The sequence below is a fragment of the Danio rerio genome, chromosome 4 (assembly GCF_049306965.1).
Source record: "Danio rerio strain Tuebingen ecotype United States chromosome 4, GRCz12tu, whole genome shotgun sequence".
NCBI classification, from domain to species: Eukaryota; Metazoa; Chordata; class Actinopteri; order Cypriniformes; family Danionidae; genus Danio; species Danio rerio.
In genome coordinates, this window is record NC_133179.1 from 51,790,347 (window position 1) to 51,816,397 (window position 26,051).

General features: G+C 35.8%; 1 protein-coding gene and 1 long non-coding RNA gene across 3 annotated transcripts in view; one reads left to right on the forward strand and one right to left on the reverse strand.

Moving 5' to 3' along the window:
* Positions 1 to 26,051, reverse strand: part of LOC103909906 (NLR family CARD domain-containing protein 3-like) — a 46,591-nt gene that overhangs the window by 8,989 nt on the left and 11,551 nt on the right. For both annotated transcript variants that reach the window (XM_073948281.1, XM_073948282.1), the window contains 2 exons: positions 21,999 to 22,172; positions 21,124 to 21,170 (listed from right to left, as the gene is read on the reverse strand). In XM_073948281.1, the coding sequence (XP_073804382.1) occupies positions 21,124 to 21,170; positions 21,999 to 22,172 (221 nt within the window). The remainder of the gene's footprint in view (positions 1 to 21,123; positions 21,171 to 21,998; positions 22,173 to 26,051) is intronic.
* Positions 1,305 to 12,239, forward strand: LOC101885465 (uncharacterized). Its single transcript, XR_002458205.3, has 5 exons — positions 1,305 to 1,354; positions 2,081 to 2,222; positions 5,038 to 5,104; positions 5,964 to 6,114; positions 11,541 to 12,239. It is a non-coding gene; the product is annotated as an uncharacterized lncRNA (long non-coding RNA).

A 26,051-nucleotide genomic window follows, 5' to 3' on the forward strand; every position in this document is an offset into this window, starting at 1 on the left:
GAAATACAAACTACATGCTTGATAGATCAGGAATCCCTGTTTTTATATCAGTTGTTTATTATTAATAAATAAATATATAATAAATAAAGAAATGTATTAATTTGTTTGGAGATTAAATTTAAGTGCATTGTTATCAAAGAAATCGGGTTTTCTAAAAAAAAAGTCAAATGAAAAGAGCATGTTTAATGTGAAACAAATATGTGAAAACTTCAACACGTGGATGCATACATTTAGCAAACTCCAAGTTGAAGTGTGTTACCTGCTGCAATTCCCCTCCCCCACCCCTCTGTTCGTGTGTATGTGTGTGTGTGTGTTTGTGTTTTAAGCACCCATCCCCCACTGTCAACTCACAGAAGCCTCAAGAGAGCTGCCCTGGGGTAGACTACGACTATAACAATAATATTAAATTAGTTTGTAAATGTAATTCAAGTTTACAACACCTATCAGGTTTCCCCTCACTTTTATTTTACTTAAAAAAATAAATATATATATATAGTAATAAAAACATGTTTGATGGATCAGGAAGCATGTTGAAAACATGCCTTAAGATTGTGTTAAAACGCTAAAAATCTCTGTTTTTATATCAATTGTTTTTATTAATTAATAAATTATATATATATATAATTTATTTATTTGTTTGGAGATTAAAGTGCACCATCAAAGAAATCGGATTTTCTAAAAAAAAAGTCAAATGAAAAGAGCATGTTTAATGTGAAACAAATATGTGAAAACTTCAACACGTGGATGCATACATTTAGCAAACTCCAAGTTGAAGTGTGTTACCTGCTGCAGCTCCCCTCCCCCACCCCTCTGTTCGTGTGTATGTGTGTGTATGTGTCTTGAGCACCCATCCCCCACTGTCAACTCACAGACGCCTCGTGAGAGCTGCCCTGGGGTAGAGACTATGACTATGATGACGACGACAATAATATAAAATTAGTTTGTTAACGTAATTCTAGTCTACAACACCTATCAGGTTTCCCCTCACTTTTTTTTTACTTTAAAAATATTTTTATTATTATATATATATATTTATTTATTTAGTTATTTGGAGATTAAATTAAAGTGCACCATAATCAAAGAAAATCAGGTTTTCTAAAAAAATGTAATATGTGCACAAATATGTGAACACTTCAACACGTGGATGCATACATTTTGCAAACTCCAAGTTGAACCTGCTGCAGTTTCCCTCCCCCACCCCTCTGTTCATGTGTATGTGTGTGTGTGTGTTAAGCACACATCCCTCACAGCGCCTCATTCAACTCATGAACGCGCGGCATTTGCAAACACGTGCTAATGACGCAATCAATTGGAGACGCCTTTTCCCGCGAACTCATCTCTCCTGGGAGAGCAGGTAAATCAATTTATGTATTTAAATGCATAATTACTGCTTACACGACAAAACATTGCCTTTGTAAGATGTATGTTTAGTGCTTATATTCCTTTGTCGATTATATTTGTTGAAATGTATTTAATAGCAATGTTAGCTGTATACTGTTTAACACACTACATTTCTGTTGATCAAAATAGTGCTTGCGTGTGCTTGTGTGGTTGCCCCAAAAATAAAATCTTTATTTTTTGTTTAATATGGTGATTATTTTAAATTAATTTAAGTAAATAAGCCTTTTAATGATGTTAATTAGCTTGCCCAAACGCACAGAACATTATATATATATATATATATATATATATATATATATATATATATATATATATATATATAACGTCTTTATTATATCACAGTATATATAATTTTGAGGTGTGTAAAGTTACAAAAACATGAAAATGGTTCATGTGGGTCTAGCCCTGTTTTCAGTCTAAATAACAATGTATTTATAGCTTTGTTTAACGAATATAGGAAAATTAATCTTGGATGTGATTTACATCCTACCTATTCTGTTTTTAATTACATTATGATTTAATTTCTGATTTAAATTTTTAGATAGAAGTACATTACTAGATCTATGTGAAATCATTTGGGTTCAGCAGAACAATAGACAATATATAAAATGTATTATGCTATTATTATTATGTTATTTATTAGCATAATATAATTTATTATATTTATTTTTTCGTAAAGTCTTTATAGGAAACATGCCCTTTGTCTTCATGCTGGGATTAAGAAAAAACAGAAAGCGTAAAATACCTCAAGAGGATGCAGAACATTACATTTGTTGTAAAAGTGACAAACCTGCAAGTGCAATTCATCAACAATTACAAAGGTAAGTTATACTCACAAACACTCTATCTCTCTGTCTATATCTCTCTATGCAGTGGTTCAATATAGAATGATAATGAACATGTACAATATTGACATTATGGGAACTCAAAATACATTGAATAATTATTTATTATGTAAACTTTTACAGTTCTTTTTAGTAAAATCCATGTTGTGTTGCAGTGGTATTGTTAACAGTGCAACATTCTAAGAGACTTAATTGTTTTTCAATAATATTTTCAAGTTCATCTGGCCTACTACAGGTTGAAATATTAACTGAAACTGTTACTAAAATTTAAAACATTTATAGGTCAGTTGTACTGTACATTAACTCTGTGCAAGAAGGCTTCAATAGTAAACATTAGTTAATTAAAAGTATTGGTAAAGTTTAATGTTAATCTTAGGTGATGATAATTTCTTAATGCTGATGTATGTGTTAAAATTATAGTAATCTGATTACAATCGTTTTACTAAAGTCAGTCGTTTTACTAAATGGGGATAATCACTAATAATATTCAGTTGTATTATTTTATCCTTTATAAGCACAGTAACTGTAATGAATCTAGCTTTTTTCTCCCTGTTGACTTTAATCCATTAATTTTATTTTAAAGTGTTACCTGTTGTACTTTATCATACTTTTGCAATTAAATTGGGTTGAAACATTTATTAACTCTGAACATGTATATACAACAAAGCACTACATTAATTATTTTTGCTATTATAATTGTTAAAGTAACCAATGCAAACCATACACACACTTAAATTAGTTTTTAATGTATCTGTAATGTTGTAAAATATTTTACAGATTACCAGACTTTTAATTTTCAGCCAGGCACTCCAATGGCTTCCAATGACATCTTTCCATTTCAAAATTGTCACGTTTAAGATCTGATTTCTTTAAAAATCAGTAATCTTCACTACCTGTTATATATGATATGAAGTGGGTTTCAGATCGGACAAGAGGCACTGCATTAAAGTCCATTTCCCCCCGCCATGTCTTTAAAATATGACAGTTTTTTTCCCCTATATTTTGGTTGTTGGTAGATCAGATATGGTTGCAGCCGAAAGTTAACGAAAACTATTTATATTATTTCTTAAATTTCACATTTGTTGTATTTTATTAACGTCTATCCCCACCCCAACCCTAAATCCAACTGTCACAGTAACGTAAAAACAGTAGTTGTATTGAGTATTATTTATGCTGCTATCTATTAAAATACCCAATACATTTTATTTTTTAAAGCCTACCTTCACCCCAACCTTAAACCCAACCGTCACAGTACTGTAAAAATATTCATTATTGTTATACATTCATTCATTCATTTTCTTTTCAGCTTAGTCCTTTTATTAATCTGGGGTCGCCACAGCAGAATGAACCGCCAACTATTCCAGCATATGTTTTACACGGCGGATGCCCTTCCAGCTGCAACCCATCACTAAGAAACCCATACACATTCATTCACACTCATACACTTCAGACAATTTCTATCCTACCCAGTTCACCTGTACCGCATGTCTTTGGACTGTGGGGGAAACCGGAGCACCCCGAGGAAACCCACGCGAATACAGGGAGAACATTCAAACTCCACACAGAAACACCAACTGACCCAGGCTTGAACTAGCGACCTTCTTGTTGTGAGGCGACAGCACTACCTACTGTGCCACCGCGTCGCCTATTATACAGTGTCATAAAAATGCTGCTATATGGATGTGCATAGCACATACCAGCCGGCCACGTATTCGATTTAGACTTTACCCAGTATTTTCAATGGAATATCTGCGCTAGCCTTTTGCTATACTGACGGCGCTAGTGGTTATACCATCGTTCATCTAATTTTACGCTTGAACAACTAAATGAATGCTTTAGTCTGTTTAACTGAATGTATTGTAATTACATTACAACATTGATGATGTACAAACAACTTTGTGAAATTGCAAATATCCACATTAAGCTATCACCGGAAGTTTATCGTTGGCTTTAAAACTCTAGCTGTGCAGAGAGCCCATTGTGCATAAACAATTTTGTTCCAAATCCCCGTTAATATCTAATCTTTGTGCTAACAAACAATAGCGAACACAGTTGGGCAAGTTACTTCCAAAATGTAATGCATTACAGTATATATATATTAAAAGTTACTGCCATTTCTTTTTTTGTAATTGGTTACATGACAATATTAATATCTCAGAAATGCATTACACTACTTTTGTATTACTTTTAGGTTACTTTAACCAAAATACCCACAGAAGTACGACTCTAATGAATTAAAGTATTAATTTTCAATAGTATGTCTATGTTTTCAAATACATTTAGCTATATATTGTAATTATTCAGAGAAATTTTTGTTTGCACAAGGAGTCTGACAACAGCCAGTGCTCCACACAGAGATCTGATCATTTATTTGACATATTTTCTTTTAAATATATATTCATAGTGCTTCATCTTTTACACATTTATATATATATGACTGTGTAACCTTAATCACTTCTGGGGATAGGGACTTTTTACAGTAAAAAGTAGCAATTTTATTTTATCCAATAAATGCATTGATAATATCCACAGATTTTTAAATAGTCAATCAAATGAACTTAAACTATTAAAATTGCAACAAACATTACAGGCGATTGCCCTCTGAGTGCACCTGAAAAGACATGAATGACACTTCTCATAAAGCTTGAGAAGCATACAGGACAAGTAGAACAATTAGTTCAAATAAAAACACAAAAGTCTGTAGAATTTAATGCAAACTAAAAAAATGCAATTATGAACCTATAATAATTAATTTTCAAGAAACTGCAGCTAATGAACGTCTTTTGTTTAGGAGGATGAGTTTTCACCACTGAAGCTTTATTCAGAGGGGATTTTGTTCTTGAGTCCAAGTTTGGGTGGTGAGTATGATTAGCCGAAAGGTTATTAAATATGTTTAGATGTGGTTAAATAAATGAGCAAATAAGCAAACATAACACTGCCGTGCCCCTATGCCAGGGATCACCAAACTTGTTCTTGGAGGGCCGGTGTTCTGCTGATTTTAGCTCTAACCCAAATCAAACACACCTGAACAAGATAAACAAGGTCTTACTAGGTATACTTGAAACACCCAGGCAGGTGTGTTAAGGCAAGTTGGAGCTAAACCCTGCAGGGCACTGGACCTCTAGAAATAAGATTGGTGACCCCTGGCCTATGCTATAGTATCATGATCGGTGATCTCAAAGGTGGATGATATGAAAATTGTGTATCACCCAACAATAATGTCCAAGCACTGCACAACTCTGAACAAGTTCGACCCACGCATGTGCAAGGCAGGTAATTCTGTAATCTATCAGCTTAAATATATCGGCCATATTTTGATATCAGACTGATGACCATAACATTAAAAAAATAGCATTTATCGGCTGATATCGATATGGCCGATAATATATTATGCGTCTCAAAATTTAAGTATTTCTGATTCTGATCATTCTGATTACAATCAGTTCCCAAATTTGATTGCAATTTCATAAAAAATGTTCCTCACAGACATAAAAAATATATTACAGGAATTGGGAAGTGAAATGTAAATTAACACTTCTAATCAAATCTGTAGTTTTTAGTGAAATAATTAGCAAGTTTTAAAATAGAATTAATTCTCGATACTATTGTTAACACCTCTTTGAAGATGGTCACAGAAAAAAAAATAGTACATCTTAAATGTATAAACTTTAAAAATTGTTTGTATTTTATGCTTAGTGATTGTTTTATGTTTTTCAGCATGGATGCATCGAAAGAAGATGGGTCTTTAGGGAGACTTGTAAATGATGACCACAAAGCTCCTAACTGCAAAATGAAAATCATATCTTTGCTGTGTGCAACATACTTCCAGGAGAAGATATAACCTACAATTATGGAGATTCTGGTTATGGTGAGTAGGGGTCAGTAGTATGAGTCTGCAGAAATCAGTAGGTTCACTTACCAATTGTCTATATTATGAAACATAAAATTCAACCATAATTATACGGATGCTTTATTCTGTAATATTGACAGTCAAAATAGCAATACTGACTGACATGTATAAGTAGAAAGTCTGGTCAGAAGGAATATACAGGGTTTCCGCGGGGTCTTAAAAATTCTAAAATTAAAAAATCGAAATTTAAGGCCTTCAAAAGTCCTAAATTCACTGTTCTAAGTCTTAAATATTTTTGCACAGGTCTTATTTTTGCGATGTCCATGTAACGCTACATCTAAAACTCATTTAAATTCTTTTTTTGTTGTTGTTGCTAGGTTTTCAGGGTGTTGTAGGACTATTTCACTAGTCCAATTGTAATTTGCGTTATTACAACTACAAATAAGACCGACATGCCCTATACCGACAATTGCCAATCAGCTTTCTGTTATTGAACTCAGTGCGCGCGGTAAATGTGATGTCATCACTGTGTTTATAGAGGTCCGCCAGCCGCGACATGATTTTGGCTGGCAGAGCTCACAAAATGTTTTTTCAGTTCGTGCGGTTCAAATTTGATTTGAATTGAATATGAAACACTTTGAAGAGTTTTTTGTCTGAAACAGGTATGACTGTACACACATAGGGCTGGACAATAATTCGATATCAATATATATCGCGATAGATTTTTTTCAATAACAGTGATGATTTTTAAACCCATTTCCGGTCGATATACATTTGCATACATCTGTTTTATTATAGATAAGATCTTATACCTTGTATCATTTGTCACTGAATGACTTTTCGTGCTCAGAATGAGCGTGATGTCCCTTGCGTGATGACGTACATCACAGACACGCTGCCACTGCCAGCGCTTAGAAGTTAGTTAAGCTGCTCCGTCGCAGAATGCAACAAAATGCTACAAAATGTGTGCCCTGAATACTGATGTGAATGAACAAGCTTCCACAACTAAGAATGCAGACAAATTAGTTGATGAGAGAGGAAAGACGAATGCAGTGGTGTGGAAGTGATTCAGCTTTTTAAGTTTCGATAAACGTTTAGTTTCGGTGCTCTGCAAAATGTGCGGTAGAGTGGTGCCGAGTCTGCCGACTAACAGCGGAAACACATCAAATCTGTTCCACCCGATAGAACATAGTGAGAGTCAGAAGCAATGACAGAAGATGAGGCATCATTTAAGTTTAAGTCAACCTGTCGCCTCACCATCCACCTTCCCGACACAGATGGCTATGAGGCACCGTGTAGGATCTAAATAAAACTTTGCTTATCAACACGAGCATATAAATTACTCGCATATAAACCTATACTATGTTCAAAACATGTATGAAACTTGCGCATATATAAACTTGATGCATGCATACACCTATTGATACACCCATTGATACACCCATTAGGGCTGGACAATGATTCGATATCAATATATATCGCTATAGAATTGTTTTCAGTAACGTGATATGAGTTTTAAACTCATTTCCGGTATTTCGATATAAATTTGCATATATATATATATATATATATATATAATTATATTTTTAAGATCTTATAGATTGCATTAGGGATGTAACGGTATCAGAATTTCACGGTACGGTAATACCTCGGTATGAATGTCACGGTACGGTATTTATTGAATCATTTACAGAAAAAACAAAACTTATGAAAATACTCCAAAAAAGTGCCAAAAGTGTCAATGACATACAAATTAGTCATCTATCTGTAAGCTTTGAAACAGGAACTTCAATTTTAATAACAAAAAAATATTAAACCATGTAAAAAAATTAAGTTTCAATTTAGTATTGTTGAAAACTCATTTCATTCAACATTTAATCACTCACTCACTTAGATAGAGATGGGCTTTAAGGAAAATTATCTTATAACTATAATCTGGTAAAAGCTGGTATCTCTGGGTATTTACAATGTCCCCTGCAACAGAAAAAACCCCTCTCATTTGGGACTGAGGTTTCTGGGACAGAGAGATATGACTTGGCCCAGGTTGACAGCAGTGGGTAACGTTGTGCATTGTCTTTCCCCCACTTGAGAGGACAAACCATGAGTGAGATAGAGATCTCATGTCTGCATCAATCTGAACAGTGTGCTGTGTTTCTGCAGTCCCCATGACTGTTATTAGTCGTATTCCCCAACTTGCAGGCACGTGCACACATAGGGCTCAACCTGTGCAGTGCACATGCCCTTTTTAGTCTTGGATAGAAAATGCCCTTCCAAAATGATCAAAAGTGCCCCCGCGATGCAACACACCCTACGTGCCGCTCTTCAGTAGGCGCGCGACAACACCGCTCTTGAGTATGCGCGCTCAACCCCCCCTCCCCGCTTTACAGTACACGCGCGACAACACAGCTGATCAGAACACGCGCGACAACACAGCTAATCAGAACGCGCGCGACAACACCGCTATTCAGTACGCGCGCGGCGACAACACCCGCTTTATGTTCGATCATTTCCAGGTCTTTTTCATCCTCGCTTCTAGCAGCACACTTCATTTCCGCATTACTGGATCTGTAGCGACAACAGACCGCAAAGAATGATGGCAACCCCTGGGCTGATGGGAATTGTAGTTTCCACTACCTCCCGTTCGCTTCATTCGCCTGAGCAAATTTTCTCAGAAGACCTATAGTTTTATCGAGTCATGCGACTACGCTAATATCGGAAAAAATTAATATTGCGGTATGACGGTATTTACAATACCGTTACATCCCTAGATTGCATCATTTGTCACTGAGTGACGGTCAGTGCTCAGCCATCAGAAAGAGCATGATGTACGTCATCACGCATGTGACATCACAGACACGCTGCCATCGCTTAGCACAGCAGTTGGTTAGCTACGTCGCAGAAAGTTTGCCCTGAAGTGTGCCCTGAATACAGATGTGAATGAACAAGCTATATATATATATATATATATATATATATATATATATATATATATATATATATATATATATATATGCACAGGGCTTGACATTAACTTTTTTGATCACCAGCCACTGTGGCTAGTAGATTTCCAACTTTACTAGCCACTCTGCATTTTCACTATCCACAATTTTGTTGTTGGAAAAATATATTTTATATGCATAAGTTTGACGTTGACATGCTAAAATTACTTGATTTAAATTTTGTGTTATGTCCACGTGTTCTCAATCATTTCACTTTTTGTGTGTCGAGTATGAGCTTGCTCAATGAGCATGAGCAAAGGAGTCATGGTTTCATAGTGTTTGCATGACTAGCATGACTTTTTTTAGAGCTCAAAATTAACGATTTACCAAATTTATCTCTATAACCATACAAAACAATAATTATTTCTTAGACACAAATGTTTAATGTGTCAAAACAAGCAAAATATAGCTGTATACTATACCTTTTATTTAATAAAACATTTCTTAAAAAAGAAAGAAAAGCAATTGACTTTTAAAAAATAACTATTGTCATGTATCAAAAATATTTACAGTAATCTGTCGTGGCTAATGATCATCCTCTCATTTGGTATTTACTTGCTTTCTTCTGCTCACGTGATCACAATTATTTTACTTCTCGATTCTAAGATCACATTTGCACGCATATTGGGTCATCCTTATATTGTCGAACCCTGCTTTTAGGAAAACCACAAAATTGAAAAAAAATTATTTTCAACCAGGCAAAGTGGCTTGTGGGAGTGACTGTCTAACACGCCAAAGCTGAAATCTACCTGAATTTGGCGTGTTGCCGGGTGTTAATGTAAAGCCCTGTGTGTGTGTGTGTGTGTGTGTGTATATATATATATATATATATATATATATATATATATATATATATATATATATATATATATATATATATATATATATATATATATATATATATATATATATGTCTGTTTGTAAAGGCCAAATACAATAAAGAGAGTGAACATTTGAAAAAGTTAACAAGTAAAATTTTTAAAAACTTTTTTATTAAAAGAAAAGTTATAAGAGCCTGGAGGTATTATAGACTTTGCAAATTCAGTTTGCAGATATTTGTAGGTACAGACATCTATTGTTTGCGTTCTTGGCAGTTTTTTTATGTCTTTTTAATATTGTCCATATCGATATCGGAATTATATCATATCGACCGAAATTAAGAAGTATATCGTGATATAAATTTTTGTCATATCATCCAGCCCTATACACACATCTTCTTTATGATCAGTCCATGCGTGATCATAGGGAGAAGTAGAACCAGATGACCAATACTTTTTGGCTAGAAATTGCAACAGCAGTGGGAAAGGAGGACAGTTTTTGTAAAAGTTTGGAAAAACCTGAGGGATAAGTTTGTTTAAAAAAAGAGGCTATGCAAAAGTGTAGACCCAGTTGGTTTTAATATTACAGAATGTTTTTCCATCATGCATAGGTTTTACACTGATGTATAGACCTATATTACAATTTCGAATTTAAAACAATTTACAAGTTACAAACTAAAATTAAGTAACAAAATTTTGCCTAATTACCCTAACCTGCCAAGTTCACCTAATTAACCTAATTAGGCTTTTAAATGTCACTTTAAGGTGTATAGAAGTGTCTTCAAAAATATCTAGTCAAATATTATTTACTGTCATCATGACAAACAGAAAATAAATCAGTTATTAGAGATGAGTTATTAAAACTATTATGTTTGAAATGTGTTGAAAAAAAATCTGCTCTCCATTAAACGGGAATTGGGGAAAAATAAACAGGGGGGCTAATAATTCTGACTTCAACTGGAAAGGAATATATAAATATATGTATCAGTTTACAGTATATTGATGCCCAATTTCTAGGCTTTATTGGTGATAACTAAACTAGTCAGAAAGTGTTGTGTGAATTGTTGAGTGGGCAAAATAAAAAATAAAAAACCTCAATATTTTTAGTGAGTGTACTTGTTTTCTGTTTTTATTTCTGCCTTAATAAAAAATATAATTGTAGAGCAACCCAAGATCTGTTGCCATTAATATTTAACTTTAATGGGTAGAACTGTCTGAGATATGAAGAAAAGCATGTGATGCATCATTTAGATAAAAAATGTATTTAAAAAATCTTGAATGGTTATAAGAATCTTTATAATTAATTATAAAATAATTAAAAACGATTATCCTGAATGATATTAATGATATGACCTAGTTCCAGAAGCTTTTTACTTCTCTGTTTATTTGTCAGATTTTACTGTCGGTTTCTTCTTCTTCTGATCTCTTTATGTGAATGCGTGTTTTTGATATTGCGATATAGGTCCTAAATTTAATACTTAATGGTCTTAAAAAGGTCTTAATAAGTCTTAAATTTGACATTATGATATCTGCAAAAACCCTGAATATAGAAATAGAAGAATATGCTTGTTCTGTCTTGACAAATATTTCTGATTTCGATATTCTCTGTTTTTTTTCTGACATCCAGTCCCATAATGCTTCTGTCTCCTCACCTGCTTTGGACAACGTGAAGATGAGTGATCCTCACAAACAAACTGAGCCACAACAGTCAGACAAAGCAAGAAGATCAGGGAATAAGACGGTAACCCTTTCATTCAGGCACCAGGTAGCCTATCTAGTGATATTTGCTGCTAAGTGAACAGGGCAGAGTAACCAGAACAAGGTAAGACAGACCCTTTGGCAGGTTTATTTAAAATGTAATCTTGTTCTAACCATATAACATCATACAATTGTGTCTTAAAGCAATTTATTTAAAGATGAAAGGATAGCTCAATTATGTATTTTCACATGCCAGATATTCTGGAGTTAATTCATACAGTATGACCAATAGTACACAAACAGATTTTACTATAAAAGATTGGTTAATTACTGGCAAGTGATAGTTGGACTGCATAGTTAATCGTAAAAAGATGGCGATCTCGATTCGAACCCCTGAACGTCGATGCGCGAACGACATTTAAATGACCATATTGCAGTTTGGAGTTATGTTTACTACAAGATAGGGTTGTGCCGATTGACACTAGTGTTGTGTATCGATGATAGGGAGAGATAGCACAGAGAGCTGAGGCCTGACTATTTTAAAGATGATGTTTGGTTCGTTTCACATTTCTGTAGACCTATTACATGTGTTAAATTCATTTTTAAATAAAAGACTTATTATTAATATTATCTTGTTGTTGATGTTATTCTTATCAGAATTAATAATCAATTAACTGTAATTCATCCAGCTTTAGCTGTGTCCGTCAGCATTGCCTAACCGAGACTTTCAGACTGCAGCAGCAATCATTTAAATTGAAAATTGCCTGCTCAAAGGAAAAAAAAATACAATGATTTTAAAATTGCAAGGCGAGTATTACCTATATTCACAATTTTTACCAAAATCAGCATGTCAAAAAGAATTTATTTCCCATTCTTTGCATATCAAGTTAATATGCAACTTCACTGTTACTTAAAAATAATAGGCTAAATAACAAAACAGGATTTAATTAACAAACAAGTTATAGGTGCAGTAGGTGATCTGCCAAAATGCTAACCGGTTGGTATAATATCTTTGAAACACAGTCCCTCCCCTGCCATCCAAAGCCACGCCTCCTAAAACACGAATGCTCATCGTAAAGATGGCAGTGGACAACCCACTAGATCATGTCATTCACCATTTATAAATGTAGCTAGTGTTTGGCCGGTGGTGTGCAGGAATTACACTTATTACTAAACCATATTTGCATGCTATTTCACATGAATATTCAGAGTAGTGGTGAACAATATAAAGAGCGCATCACAGGCTGTCATTGTTCAGAAATGACCCAATATAAATAAAAAAGCATCTTCAGCTCAGTAAAGTAGGCTAGGCCGAATAGCTCTATTTACTGATGTTTTGTTGTTAAACTAAATATAAATCTACTTTATCAATGCTGTAAAAGGACCTTATGAAACTGAAAATAGTCGTATTAATCTTTCACGGGGAGATTTCAGTGGCTGAACAACACTTCTGTGCAGATAACCCATTCATAACAACACAATCTACATCAGCTCTGCGTGACTAAAAGAGTTTAACACAGAACATGACCTGCCTAACAGAAATACTGCAGTCATGGTATTATTTTTCTTCCAGCGTGCAAAACTCACTCCAATATTGATTCAGGAGTTTAACAGGTTTTTATTCAGCATTTGATTCGCAACTGTGACTGCTCGTCTGCACATAAACGCGCGGCGCACATGCACGCATCCACACGCAAATGGTGAATCTGCATGAAGAGATGCCCAGTGGTTCAAATCTACATTTGCTGACAGTTTGAGCTGCTTATCAGAATTACGGGAATTGTCAGCCCGACAATATTTAATTGGATGAACATGTTTTAGTTTTATGCCTTACCCAGAATATAAAAATACATATAAACACATTTAGATCATTTTCATTAATCTTTACTTTTGGACTGTGAAGAGACTTTCGACCAGCACAACACATGATTCTGAAGATGATCACCTACTGCAGCTTTAAATAGATTTAAAAAAATAAAATAAAACCAAAAATGAAAACTTTAGAACTGAAAGTGGCTCAGATGTTCTGGAATAAATGGTGTTGCGGTAATGCACAATTGTTGGTCACCTGAGACTCCTTTTATAACAGCACTCTCACAAGATTATCTCTTGCTTTCACAAAAAGTTTTTTATCTTTTATTTATATTTGTTACTAATAGCCTATTTTAGTTTTGCCTACGGGTAAAGGAAGCCTATGGACTTTTTAAATTTGTTTTTAGTGCATATATTTACTGATTTGTCAAATACCCAGAATATACAGGGTGTCCGCGGGGGTTGTGAAAGGTAGTAAATGAAATTAGTCAAAATTAAGGGCATTAAAAAGTATTAAAAAGTAGTTAATGTCATCTGACGAGGTATTACATTTTCGAGCTCAAAATAAATTTTTAGATTTTTAGATACATTTTCAGTTTGTGTTGAGTACAGGCCTTTATTCTAAAATTTGCGTGGATTTATTTAAATGTTGAGAGTAGGACCGGAGCGATATCGTGAGGTGGTATGGTAACTTGGCAACAAAGCCGCAACAACAACACACCAGGGCTCGAAATTGTGACTATTCTGGTTGCATATGCGCCCAAAAACTAAGCTATGCAACCTCATAATATATTTGGGAGCATGTGTGCGACTGCATATAATGGTTGTAGTGCGACCTGCTTAGATTTTTTCTAAAGATGTGCTGAATCGCTTTTCCCTGCCATTATAACGGTTCATATTAGCTGTCAATCACTTAAGGCTTTCCGCTGTCAGGTGACAGGGAGCTTTTGTGACTGCAGGAATTGCAAACGCCTGAAGAGTGAAAAGTACACAGGTTTGCAAATCCCACCTAAAGTTACAAATAATGGCCCAGATGACCACTATCATGTGGTGAATGTTGATCCACCAACCGAGATCGAGTGTTTTCGGAGAAGGTGGCCGAATCTCGATGCGTTGCATTCACTGCGTGTTCAGCGCAAATGTCCGCTAAATGTAAAATCTAATACTGTACACATCATCGCCAAAGAAGCAGGCCTTCTAAGTTTACACTGAAACTGCAGCTCATAACAAAGAACCGCATTGCGCTGTTGGTCATCGCGAGAATCCTGCTCTGCCTGCTCATTTATTGGGTCGGCTGACTCGCCTGCTTTATTCCACAAACACAGAAAAATGTAAATCAGCTCATAACTAGTGTGAGCATTTACAATGACACAAACCAAAATCAATACTTTCAAAGAGTGGCAGAAGTGAGACTTTTTTTTTGAGATTTATATTCTTTTTCTATTTAATTACTGATGACTGTTTGCAGCTTTTAGCCTTGAATTGAATGATTTATTATAATCTTTTGTTTGTTTTGTAGTAGAAATATTATTCATTAAATTAACTCGCATATAAAAAAACATATTTTTGTTTGATGTAAACTATACATTTATTCTTCATGAAGTAACAGTTGGACTTTATATAGCAGATAACCCACATTCAAGGCAGCATGATAATCACAAATGTAATTCTTTGTTAGTATTATTGTCATCATTGATTCAGCACCATTGTCTAACCGTGCTGAGAACGGTGTGTAATTGTGCCGCACTGATCCAGGCTCAGTGGAGAAACAACCATAACCGTACTGAACTGTTCTTAGAAGAGCGGCTATTGATATTAATGACATGCGTAACATTGATTAAAAACTATGAACAAAGGCCCATTGTGACATCTAGATTAATCCCTCTGCTTTACTTAAATGTATATGTTATTTGCAATATGTTATTGCATTTAGAAAGATTTAATTTACGCCACTACAGTTGCAGCTCTAAGTCGTGCTGGTATTACATTTTTTTTGAAGGCATTAAAAAAGGTAGTAAAAGGTATTAAATTCAACTTAAGAAGTTCTGTAAATACCTTGAAATAAATATGTTTGTTTTATTTGTGTTTAATTCGATGGAATGATAAACATGGACATGGGTGTTATTCAAAACATGACCTATTTATTTTTAAATATATTATATTTATATATTTAAAATGTTTTATTTAATTGTTTAAACCATATTACATAAATTTACAACTACTATTTTACCATTTGTTTTGGCTTTAGTTATTAAACAGATTATTAATAAATAATCAAAGAACATTTTACTGAGCTCAGTCAATAGTTTTGTCTGTAGGTCTAGTCAAAAGTCTAGTACAATTAGAGCCATGGCTGCAACAAGTCGGCAATACTGTGTCTAAAATGAAACTCAGAAAACAATAAACAGAATTATTCCAAGCACAACATTGTGTTAGATTTTAGCAAATACAAATGTAAGCTTGTTGATTATCACTTATGTGACTATGATCAGACCTGCCGCACTCAACTGAACAAAACATGGACAAATAAAACTCTATCACAGAGAAATAGTCATCCGCGGGGGTCCTTCTCTCATCTAAACAGGACATTAATGCATCTTTGTTTCTTATGTGTGTATCATTGTAGGTGTCCCCAAAGGTGTGTGTGTGTATCACCAGAGTCCTCAAAGTGTAGCTAAAGCAGTGTGTGTGTATCACCAGTGTCCCCAAAGGTGTGTGTGTGTGTATCACCAGAGTCCTCAAAGTGTAGCTAAAGCAGTGTGTGTGTATCACCAAGGTCCCCAAAGGTGTGTGTGTGTATTACCCGAGTCCTCAAAGTGTAGCTAAAGCAGTGTGTGTGTATCACCAGTGTCCCCAAAGGTGTGTGTGTGTATCACCAGAGTCCTCAAAGTGTAGCTAAAGCAGTGTGTGTGTATCACCAAGGTCCCCAAATGTATGTGTGTATCACCAGAGTCCTCAAAGTGTAGCTGAAGCAGTGTGTGTATCACCAAGGTCCCAAAGGTGTGTGTGTATCAACAGAGTCCCCAAAGGTATGTGTGTATCACCAGAGTCCTCAAAGTGTAGCTAAAGCAGTGTGTGTATCACCAAGGTCCCCAAAGGTATGTGTGTATCAACAGAGTCCCCAAAGGTATGTGTGTATCACCAGAGTCCTCAAAGTGTAGCTAAAGCAGTGTGTGTATCACCAAGGTCCCCAAAGGTGTGTGTGTATCAACTGAGTCCCCAAAGGTATGTGTGTATCACCAGAGTCCTCAAAGTGTAGCTAAAGCAGTGTGTGTATCACCAAGGTCCCCAAAGGTATGTGTGTATCAACAGAGTCCCCAAAGGTATGTGTGTATCACCAGAGTCCTCAAAGTGTAGCTAAAGCAGTGTGTGTATCACCAAGGTCCCCAAAGGTGTGTGTGTATCAACTGAGTCCCCAAAGGTATGTGTGTATCAACTGAGTCCCCAAAGGTAGGCGTGTGTGTATCACCAGAGTCCTCAAAGTGTAGCTAAAGCAGTGTGTGTGTGTGTATCAACAGAGTCCTCAAATGTGTGTATTTCCACTGTAGTCTAAACTAAATTAATTATAGACACTCCTCTTTCAACTAATCATTTGTATAAAGACTTTCACAGTATTTGTTTTCACTGAGAAACGTGTCTTATGGCGCATGTAAGTAGTTAGTGTATATGAATTTGAACTTCACAACCCTTGTTTTATACAGTATGGGTTTTAGTGTGAATGGATTTGAGGTGTACTATATTAACCATCATATGACTTATCAGTAGAGTTTCATCACTTCTCATATCATTGGATAATAATGTGTCCATTGAGCTTCATAAACTCACTGTAAGGTCATCCATTTACTTCTCCCTTACTGTTTTTTAAAATTAGTTTGTATGTATTATTCTGCTTACATGCTGCCTGTCACATACTATTTATGAGAGAAATATGTCATTTCATGAACAATACTTGACACCAAATGATCTTCTGACACCAGATTGAGTTATTTGTGAAGGAAAAAATGTAATTGTCTATTTTCAGTGATCTTATTTACTTTATTATATGTCTCTCTGCACTAACATTATTATAATTATTAATAATATTATATTAGAAATATTCAGATAACCGAGTCCTGAAAGTATACTTTAACCTGAGTTTGTGTATAACTGCGGTCCTCAAAGTGTGACTATACCGGAGTTTGTGTACATGTCCCCAAAGGTGAGTTATAAAATACTGTCCTCATTTTGAAGGTAATTTGTCAGGTCTTTATAGAAGTATTTTTTTGCAAATATCAACTGATATTCATAATAAGCACATTTTTAGTAGTGCAGTCATGTCTTTCTTTTGTCTCTAGACCCTTCAGAAAGGGTAGTCCCCAAAGGTAGGGTGTTGAGTCATGTGTCCTCATTGGTTTGTTAGGTGGGTATGTGTGGGTGTGAGAGAGTGTGTTTGTGTGTGTGTATGTGTGTGCGCACGTGCGTGAGTGCGTGTGTGTGCATATGTTTGTGAGTGCGTGTTTGTGAGAGAGAGAGTATTTGTGCGTGGGTGTGCGCATGTGCATGTGTGAGTGTGTGTGTGTGCGTACATGCATGTCTGTGTGTATGAGAGTGTGTGTGTGCATGTGTGTGTGTGTGAGAGAGAGAGCGTGTGTGTGTGCATGTGTGTGTGTGAGAGAAAGTGAGTGTGTGAGAGACTGTGTGGGTGTGTGTGAGAGAGAGAGCGTGTGTGTGCATGTGTATGTGAGAGAGAGAGTGAGTGTGTGAGAGAGACTGTGTGTGTGTGTGTGAGAGAGAGAGAGTGTGCACATGTGTGTGTGTGAGACAGCCTGTGTGTGTGTGAGGGATAGCGTGTACATGTGTGTGTGTGAGAGAGAGAGAGAGAAAGTGTGTGTGTGTGTGTGAGAGAGAGCGTCTGCATGTGTGTGTGTGTGTGTATGTGTGTGTGTGTGCGAGTGTGTATCTGAGTGCATGTGTGACGTGTGTGCGCCTGTGTGAGTGTGTGTGTGTGCATGTGTTTGAGTGTGTGTATGTGTGTGTGTGTATTAGGGCTGGGCGATTTGCCAAAAAAAAAAAAATTCTAGGTTTTTTTTAAAAGTTTGACCGATTCACGATTTCGATTTTGTTTTATTTATTTTATTGTGTTACTACTCTTCTCAAAGAATTACAACAACATGACTGAAGTAACACTCTCTTTATAAGTAACATGAAAAACCATCTGGTTAAGGAACATTGTATTTTTAATGGCCATGTCATACAAAAATCGGTCAAGGTGTAAATAAATGTAAAACAAATTCACATGTTAAATAGCGTTACTGAAGATTTGAATAAATAATATTTGTGTAAATATTGCAGTTGCAGGAATACAGAGGTATTTTTTTGCAAGTTTTGCTGAGCCTATAGGAAAGATTGGCTGTCAGCTCGGCTTTGACTTTGTCTTCTGATTGAATGACAGGTTGTAAAGCTGCTGCCTTTTTCTTAAAAAGATACAGTGAAAGTAAAGGACTGAACAAGGAAACTGTAAAGCCTAATTTAACCCAGTGTGAGAAGTTGTGGACGCAAAGCAGGAACAAATAAAAGCACCAGATGTGAGTCTAATATAAAATAATATATTGAATCTATTTTACTTTTTCCCCCTTTTAAATATCGAACATTTTATGTGCTTTGCTCCACTCTCTGTATTATGCTGCCTGATCTGTCTGGTTTTCAACTAGGTCCGCTAAATGACATCATGGGGGCGGGTACTTTCATTTTCACTGCTACAGGCAATAATATCCAGATGCAGGCCCGCAGAAACACACACGTTTTAGGCACACACAATCTAGGACACACAATCTAAGCATGCCATATATTGTTAAGACGGATGTTAATGTTATCAACGTCTTTTTGAACAACTTCATTGATATATTTTCATATATTTATATATGATTAATAAATATTATACACAATAAACAATAGTGTTTACTTTACTTTATTTCACAAATATTGCGATCGAGAAAGCCGAATGAGGAGCATTTTTCAATATAATGGACTGAACAGTTTTTAATTAGTCATTATAGCTGATCAGTCATTATTATCTGACAATAATATGGTAGATACTCGTTTGCTGGCCTTGCTGAACGATCTAATTTGGACAGCTTTAATTTATATAATGGATTATTTATGATGAAGGAAATAATAGCAAGTTAATATAGTCAATAATACATTATATGTAATAAAAATCTTTTTACATGTAACAAATGTATAACACTACATTAATATTTTATTCAAGCGATTTAATAGTGTTTATTAGCTTCATTTTCTAATAACCTTTAATGATTTCACACATTTAATACTGTAGTAATTTAAAGTAAGCAATAAATTGTTTTTAAACCAACAGCTGTGACAGTTTAGTAAAAGATAGTAGTTTATATATAAACTGATAATTATAATCAGTTAAGATCATCAGTTTATAACTATATATATTGTTTAAATAATTAACTATAGTAGAATAATTTATTTTAAAGTGACATATTAGTGTTTGCTTTTTATATTTTACAACAAAGTGATTTTAACCAAGTATGATAATTTTAAGAGTTTGAATTAGTTTATTACACTTAATCCAACAATTACACGGTCTATAATGTTTTCTTTGTGTATGTGGACACATGAATAAAGTCATAAGTGTCTTTAACCAATTATTTTTATTTACATAATTTGAGTTCAGAAATTGCAGAGATGTTAAAATGATCGTTATGAAATAATAATAGTAATGACTGAAATGGGAAACCATACTTGTGAAAATCAATAGGTGGCGATAATGCTAAAGAGTTAGTTACCATAAATGGTTTGCCTAAATCGTGTGTCCTAGATTGTGTGTGCCTAAAACGTGTGTGGTTCTGCAGGTCTGCAGCTGGATATATCTCGCTACAGGCCCTCACCTCTGCTCGTGTTCAAACCAAAAGATCGGCGCGGTTTTTCACATGGCAGGCTTTTACCCCTGCTGAAAAATCCAGCTTAAACCAGCTTAGGCTGGTTGGCTGGTTTTAGCTGGTTGACCAGCCTGGTTTTAGAGGGGTTTTGGCCATTTCCAGGCTGGTTTCCAGTCATTTCCAGCCTGGTCTTAGCTGGTCAGGCTGGAAAATGACCAGCTAAATCCAGCTTGACCAGCCTGGTTTAAGCTGGACATAGCTGGTTTTGGCTGGGCTCCCAGTCTGGCTAGGCTGGTCAAGCTGGTTTTAGCTGGTCATCTCCCAGCCTGACCAGCTAAGACCAGGCTGGAAATGACTGGAAACCAGCCTGGAAATGGCCAAAACCCCTCTAAAACCAGCCTGGCTGACCAGCTAAAACCAGCCTAGGCTGGTTTAAGCTGTTTTTTTTCAGTAGGGACATCCTTCATACATGTTGAGATCGAGTTTTTTTTTTTGACTTGATGAGGGAATATGTCTTGACAACAGTTTAAACTATCACACACCAGAGGCGCTTCTGGTGTGCTTCCTGCTTCATACAGAAAGTGAACCAAAGCACATTGGTGCCATTATAATGTATTAAATATATATTTTTTTTTTAAAAATTGCGATTCTTGATTTAATATAAAATTAAATCGTCATCAAAATGTAAATTCGAATTGACCTAAAAAATCGCCCAGTGTGTGCGTGTCTTTGTGTGTGTGTGTGTGTGTGAGAGAGAGAGTGTGTGTGTGTGTGTGTGTGTGTGAGAGAGAGTGTGTGTGTGTATAGTCCTACATTTGCGTGGTCCTGCTGTAATCCTCGTGTGTCCTCCATGATCCAGACTGTAAACAAACACAGATGGAGAGAATGAGCTGTTTAGTTTCCCCCTCAGCTAATAAGCTAAAGCTAGCACTGAGCCGCTCAGCTACACGCTCCAAACTCTTGAGCTAAAACACACAACACTTGTTGGTTGAGCCGGGATGCACAATGAATGTAACACAGTGCGTTCTTTTCCTCTGCTGTTGGTGAAGCGAGCGCAGATACTGCTCATGTTGATGGAGACACCCTGCTGCAACATTCATTTATTACAGTGATCACACTTAGCTTTGCCATCGTTCTTCAGCACATGCAGCCTTTGAGCACATGTTGCAGTCCATCTCTAAACTATGTTCAGATTATTAAAGCTGCTCGCCAGCGCCCAAGTTCCTGACAGATTAGCAAGTGAAAAATACACATGTGTGCACAGAGAAGAGGAATCCAGATGTTGATTTTAGAACAAGAGTCTGAACATTAATCCAAGTGTCTGATTCCAGAATCTGAATCCATCTTCAATCCCCAACCCTATTCCTGACCTGATATTGTAGGATTCTTCAGCAGAAATGGAGGAAGAAGTTTCTCTGCTCAGCTCAAATGCTGAAACTGTACAGTGTGTCCCGCTTAATGTCACTGTAACTGAGCCAATACACTCCAACATTTACAGAGGAGATTCATTTCACACTCAATGATTTGCTCTTCATAGACATGACTGTAATACTCTACAAGCTGTATCTTCTGTCTGTCCTCACCCCATAACCCTCACAGAAAACTGAAGCTGATCACAAAAGAGCTTTCTAGTGTCTTTTTTAAAGCCATTCAGTGTAAAAGCTCAAGGCCAATGATGCTCCACATACTTGAGTTTGTCCAGTGTGTAGTTTGGATCCTCCAGTTGTTCAGAGAGCAGCTTGACTCCTGAATCTCCTGGATGATTGTAGCTCAGATCAAGCTCTCTCAGGTGTGAGGGGTTTGAAGTCAGAGCTGAAGACAGAAAACCACAGCCTTCCTCTGTCACCATACAGCCAGACAATCTACAAACACAGCAATAGTCCACATCACACAGTTGGACAATCACACATCTCTTTGTGTTGTGAAGATGCTGACTGCTGTTTCTGCTCATGTCAACAGCAGTGATGAACACACACATCCTGATTAGCTCTCCTTATTGATCGAGCCCTCGCATCAGCAAACACACTCACACACTCAACAAGGACTCGACATCATCTGTAGAAGTGTACAGAGCAAAGACATCCCAGGTAGCATAGAATTCTGGCCCAGACTTGGCATAAATCTGGCACATCAGGCATTCATCCGTCACTAGCATACAGCATGTGGGCCAAACATGGCCCGCGTTTGGCAGAGGTGGCACCGTCTTGAAGGCGGAAAACAAGACATGGGCCAGATGTCAAATGTAGTATTTGGCCCAGGTGTTCAAAATTGATCTGTGGGCCACGTAAGTTTGGCCTTTCTGGACCCACATTTAAAATACATAAAAATATTTTTTCGAGTAAAAAAATATTTCAATACAGTCATTTCATCTTCCGTTTGCATCTTCTAATACCTTCATTTTAATCCAGGAAACAATCAAGATTGAATTATTTGAATCCATCTTTTCTTTCTTGTATGTTGCAACTAAATTTACCCTACATAACATATTCATTCATTCATTTTCTTGTCGGCTTAGTCCCTTTATTAGTATGGGGTCGCCACAGCTGAATGAACCACCAACTTATCCAGCAATTTTTTATTCAGCGGATGCCCTTCCAGCCGCAACCCATCTCTGGGAAACATCCACACACACATTCACACACTATGGACAATTTAGCCTACCCAATTCACCTATACCGCATGTCTTTGGACTGTGAGGGAAACCGGAGCACACGGAGGAAACCCATGCGAAGGCAGGGAGAACATGCAAACTCCACACAGAAACGCCAACTGAGCCGAGGGTCAAACCAGCGACCTTCTTGCTGTGAGGCGACAGCACTACCTATTGCGCCACTGCCTCGCCCCCTACATGACATATTTTTATTAATCAAATTATTATTTTGCAAATTATATTATTGTTAACCAATGATGATATACATATAATATATAGACGGGAGTTTTTTAAAATATCAAAGTCAATTGTTTTTATGCTGCTTGTCTCATGCACGAGCACACCAAAAAAAAATTCAAAAATCAAAATCAACCAATCAGGTTGCTTCGTGAAAATGTGCGCCTGTAGCGCGCCTAAAGCGCAATGCTTCATGGGTTTATCAACATGATATTGCAGTCGTGACCATTTGTCATGACTCTCGGTTTTCTGTTCGATTTTTAAAAGATTTTTTTTCTTCAGGTGAACGATGCGTTACGTGAGTCTTGTGATTTAGCTAACCTGGTGAATTTTAACCACGATTAAAAAACAATGAAAACAAAACTTCAAATTTGAAAAATACTCTCGGATCTATTGAAGAGGACGGCGGCGGGCGGCCACTTGTATGCATTTCACCAATGGTCGTGGACTTAACTGGAGCAAAGGCATTTTGGTAAGTGATAATTGGATTTCTAATATATTGTTCCAGATCAGTTATCAGTTTTATCGTCGGAAATTTAAATGTTATCGGTGTGGTTATCAGTGTAACGTTATACCCATAAGCTTGATAAATATTCTTTAACGTTAGATAAAGTTAATTTATCTCATGTTAAGGGGCACATCATAATAAATAAACTCTAAAACAATATGTAAATTAACAGAAGACGGCATCACATAATTTGAGGATATTTATTTGTTTTGTTTATCCTTATCAAACGTTACTGAGATTATCTCATTAAAAGTTGGACCATTTTCGTACTGTGATAGCCCTTGCAAAGTTGCTTGTTTACGTAATAAAGCGAGAGATGAAGGGCATTTCAAGCAAAAACAGAATGATCACTTGGAGTGATTCAAAATTTGTACTAAAATCACACCCCTCTCCAGCAAGCACGCACACACGCATGCATGCATGCATTGGAAAGGGAGATCCTTCATGTGTTATATCTGTATTATGAACAAAAAACAATGCCTAAATTATTAAGAAATATGTTTAACTTAAGCTAAGATATATCATGTTTGAGTAATTTGAGTATGCTGTATACAGTATGTGCTTACGTGGATAAGAAAGCACTCTACTTTTATGTGCATGTGAATAAATAAGCAATTTTAGATAGTTAGTTTCATGCCTGAACTATTAACATGTTAAGTAAAAAGAGTGAACAGGTTGGAGAAAACGATTTAAAGGGACAGTTCACACCAAAAATAGTGTACATTTACTCTCCTCAAATGGTTCTAAATCTTTACGATTTAAATTGTTTCTATTAGACAATAAATAATTATTTTTTAAAAAGGAGAAAACATGTAGTATTTAACTTTCATAGTAGGAAAAACTAATAGCAACGAATACATTTTAAGAGTTAAAGTTTCTAATGTTTTAAAAAAATTTGCTTATCAATAATAGTAAAAACTAAAAAATAACAGTTTGACTTAGGGCTGCATGATTAATCGTATTATTATCATGATAGCTATATTTGTGGCTACCGATCAATAATTAAATATCATTGCAATTTAACATTATAAACACCAAGCTGTTATTTTAATAGGTGGAATTTATGGATTGTACTGCATTACAAGCATGAGATGACTGCGTCAAGATTTCAAGTGGTTTTTGAGGAATGCAATGTTGATCAGGTAGCCTTTGCTCCTGTTTAATGCAAACTTCCCAAGGTAATACAAAAACCTCAACAACTGCATAATAATCCTGACCTCCAGAAACAGTTGGTATGTTGACAAATCAAATAATAAACAAAGTCAATTTCCATGCAGATATGCATAATTGTCGAGGGCGTGTGTTTTTAGAGCACTCACATCCAAAGCACTCTTCTGCTTTTTATGCTTTAATGAAAAAAACATGTCAAAATGACAAAACACAATGCATTTTTTTCTAACAGGCTTGCTTTTTAACATATTTAAAAATATAATTTTTGTGTGAGAGAAAAAAATATTACCAGTGACAGTTATTTTATACATACTGTAGTGTTTAATTATTTATTCAAACCATTGCTTAAAAAAAATATGATTTATGATTTCAGGTAAACAAATTGGGTCTCAAAGGTGGGGTGGACCTTCATGAGTGCATATGGAGAATTATGCATGGACTGATGACAAACTCTTTATCCAGAAAAATCAACATGCGGGGAATCAATGGAAAGATTGGATTCCAGAGCTTACATTTATGAAATGTTGTTATTGGTAAGTTGAACTTTATACCACAAAAGGGGTTAAAGTCTTTAACAATAATCAAACTGGATTAATTTGATAACCTGAGGTTGCAAGAGGAGTAGATTAGAGGTACAGTGGTGAGCAAAGAGAAGAGAAAAAAAGTTTTTTATTTTACATGCACTTATTGTAATAATAAATGATCAAAGGTTACATACAGTTACTCTGAACCAAACCCTAATATTAACCCTTTAGTAAATACAAGATTTGCGATTAATTACTGACAGTTTTACCACATCATACAGTACTATCAGGATATTGAAATAAGCTGCAAAGTTCGTTTGGGCAGGTGAGAATGCAGCAATCGTACTCGAGTGCGCACCAAAAGTGGACCAAATAAGCATACCAAGACCTGCTTCAAGAGGAAACGAACCCTGGAGCGGTTTGTTTGTGGTGAGAATATGATTCGTACTAAAACAGGTCCAACCGCAAAAAGTACTGCGACTTTTGGACTAATCCAGCTGTGGTAGGCTGATGCGCTGTGCATTATGTGATATGGATGAAAAATATTTGTTGACAACGCTTTACCAACAGAGAGAAGGGAAAACATTACCTGATGGATCGTTGGTAATATTTCCGCAAGATGACCATGTTGCAGTTTAGCTAAATTAATTCA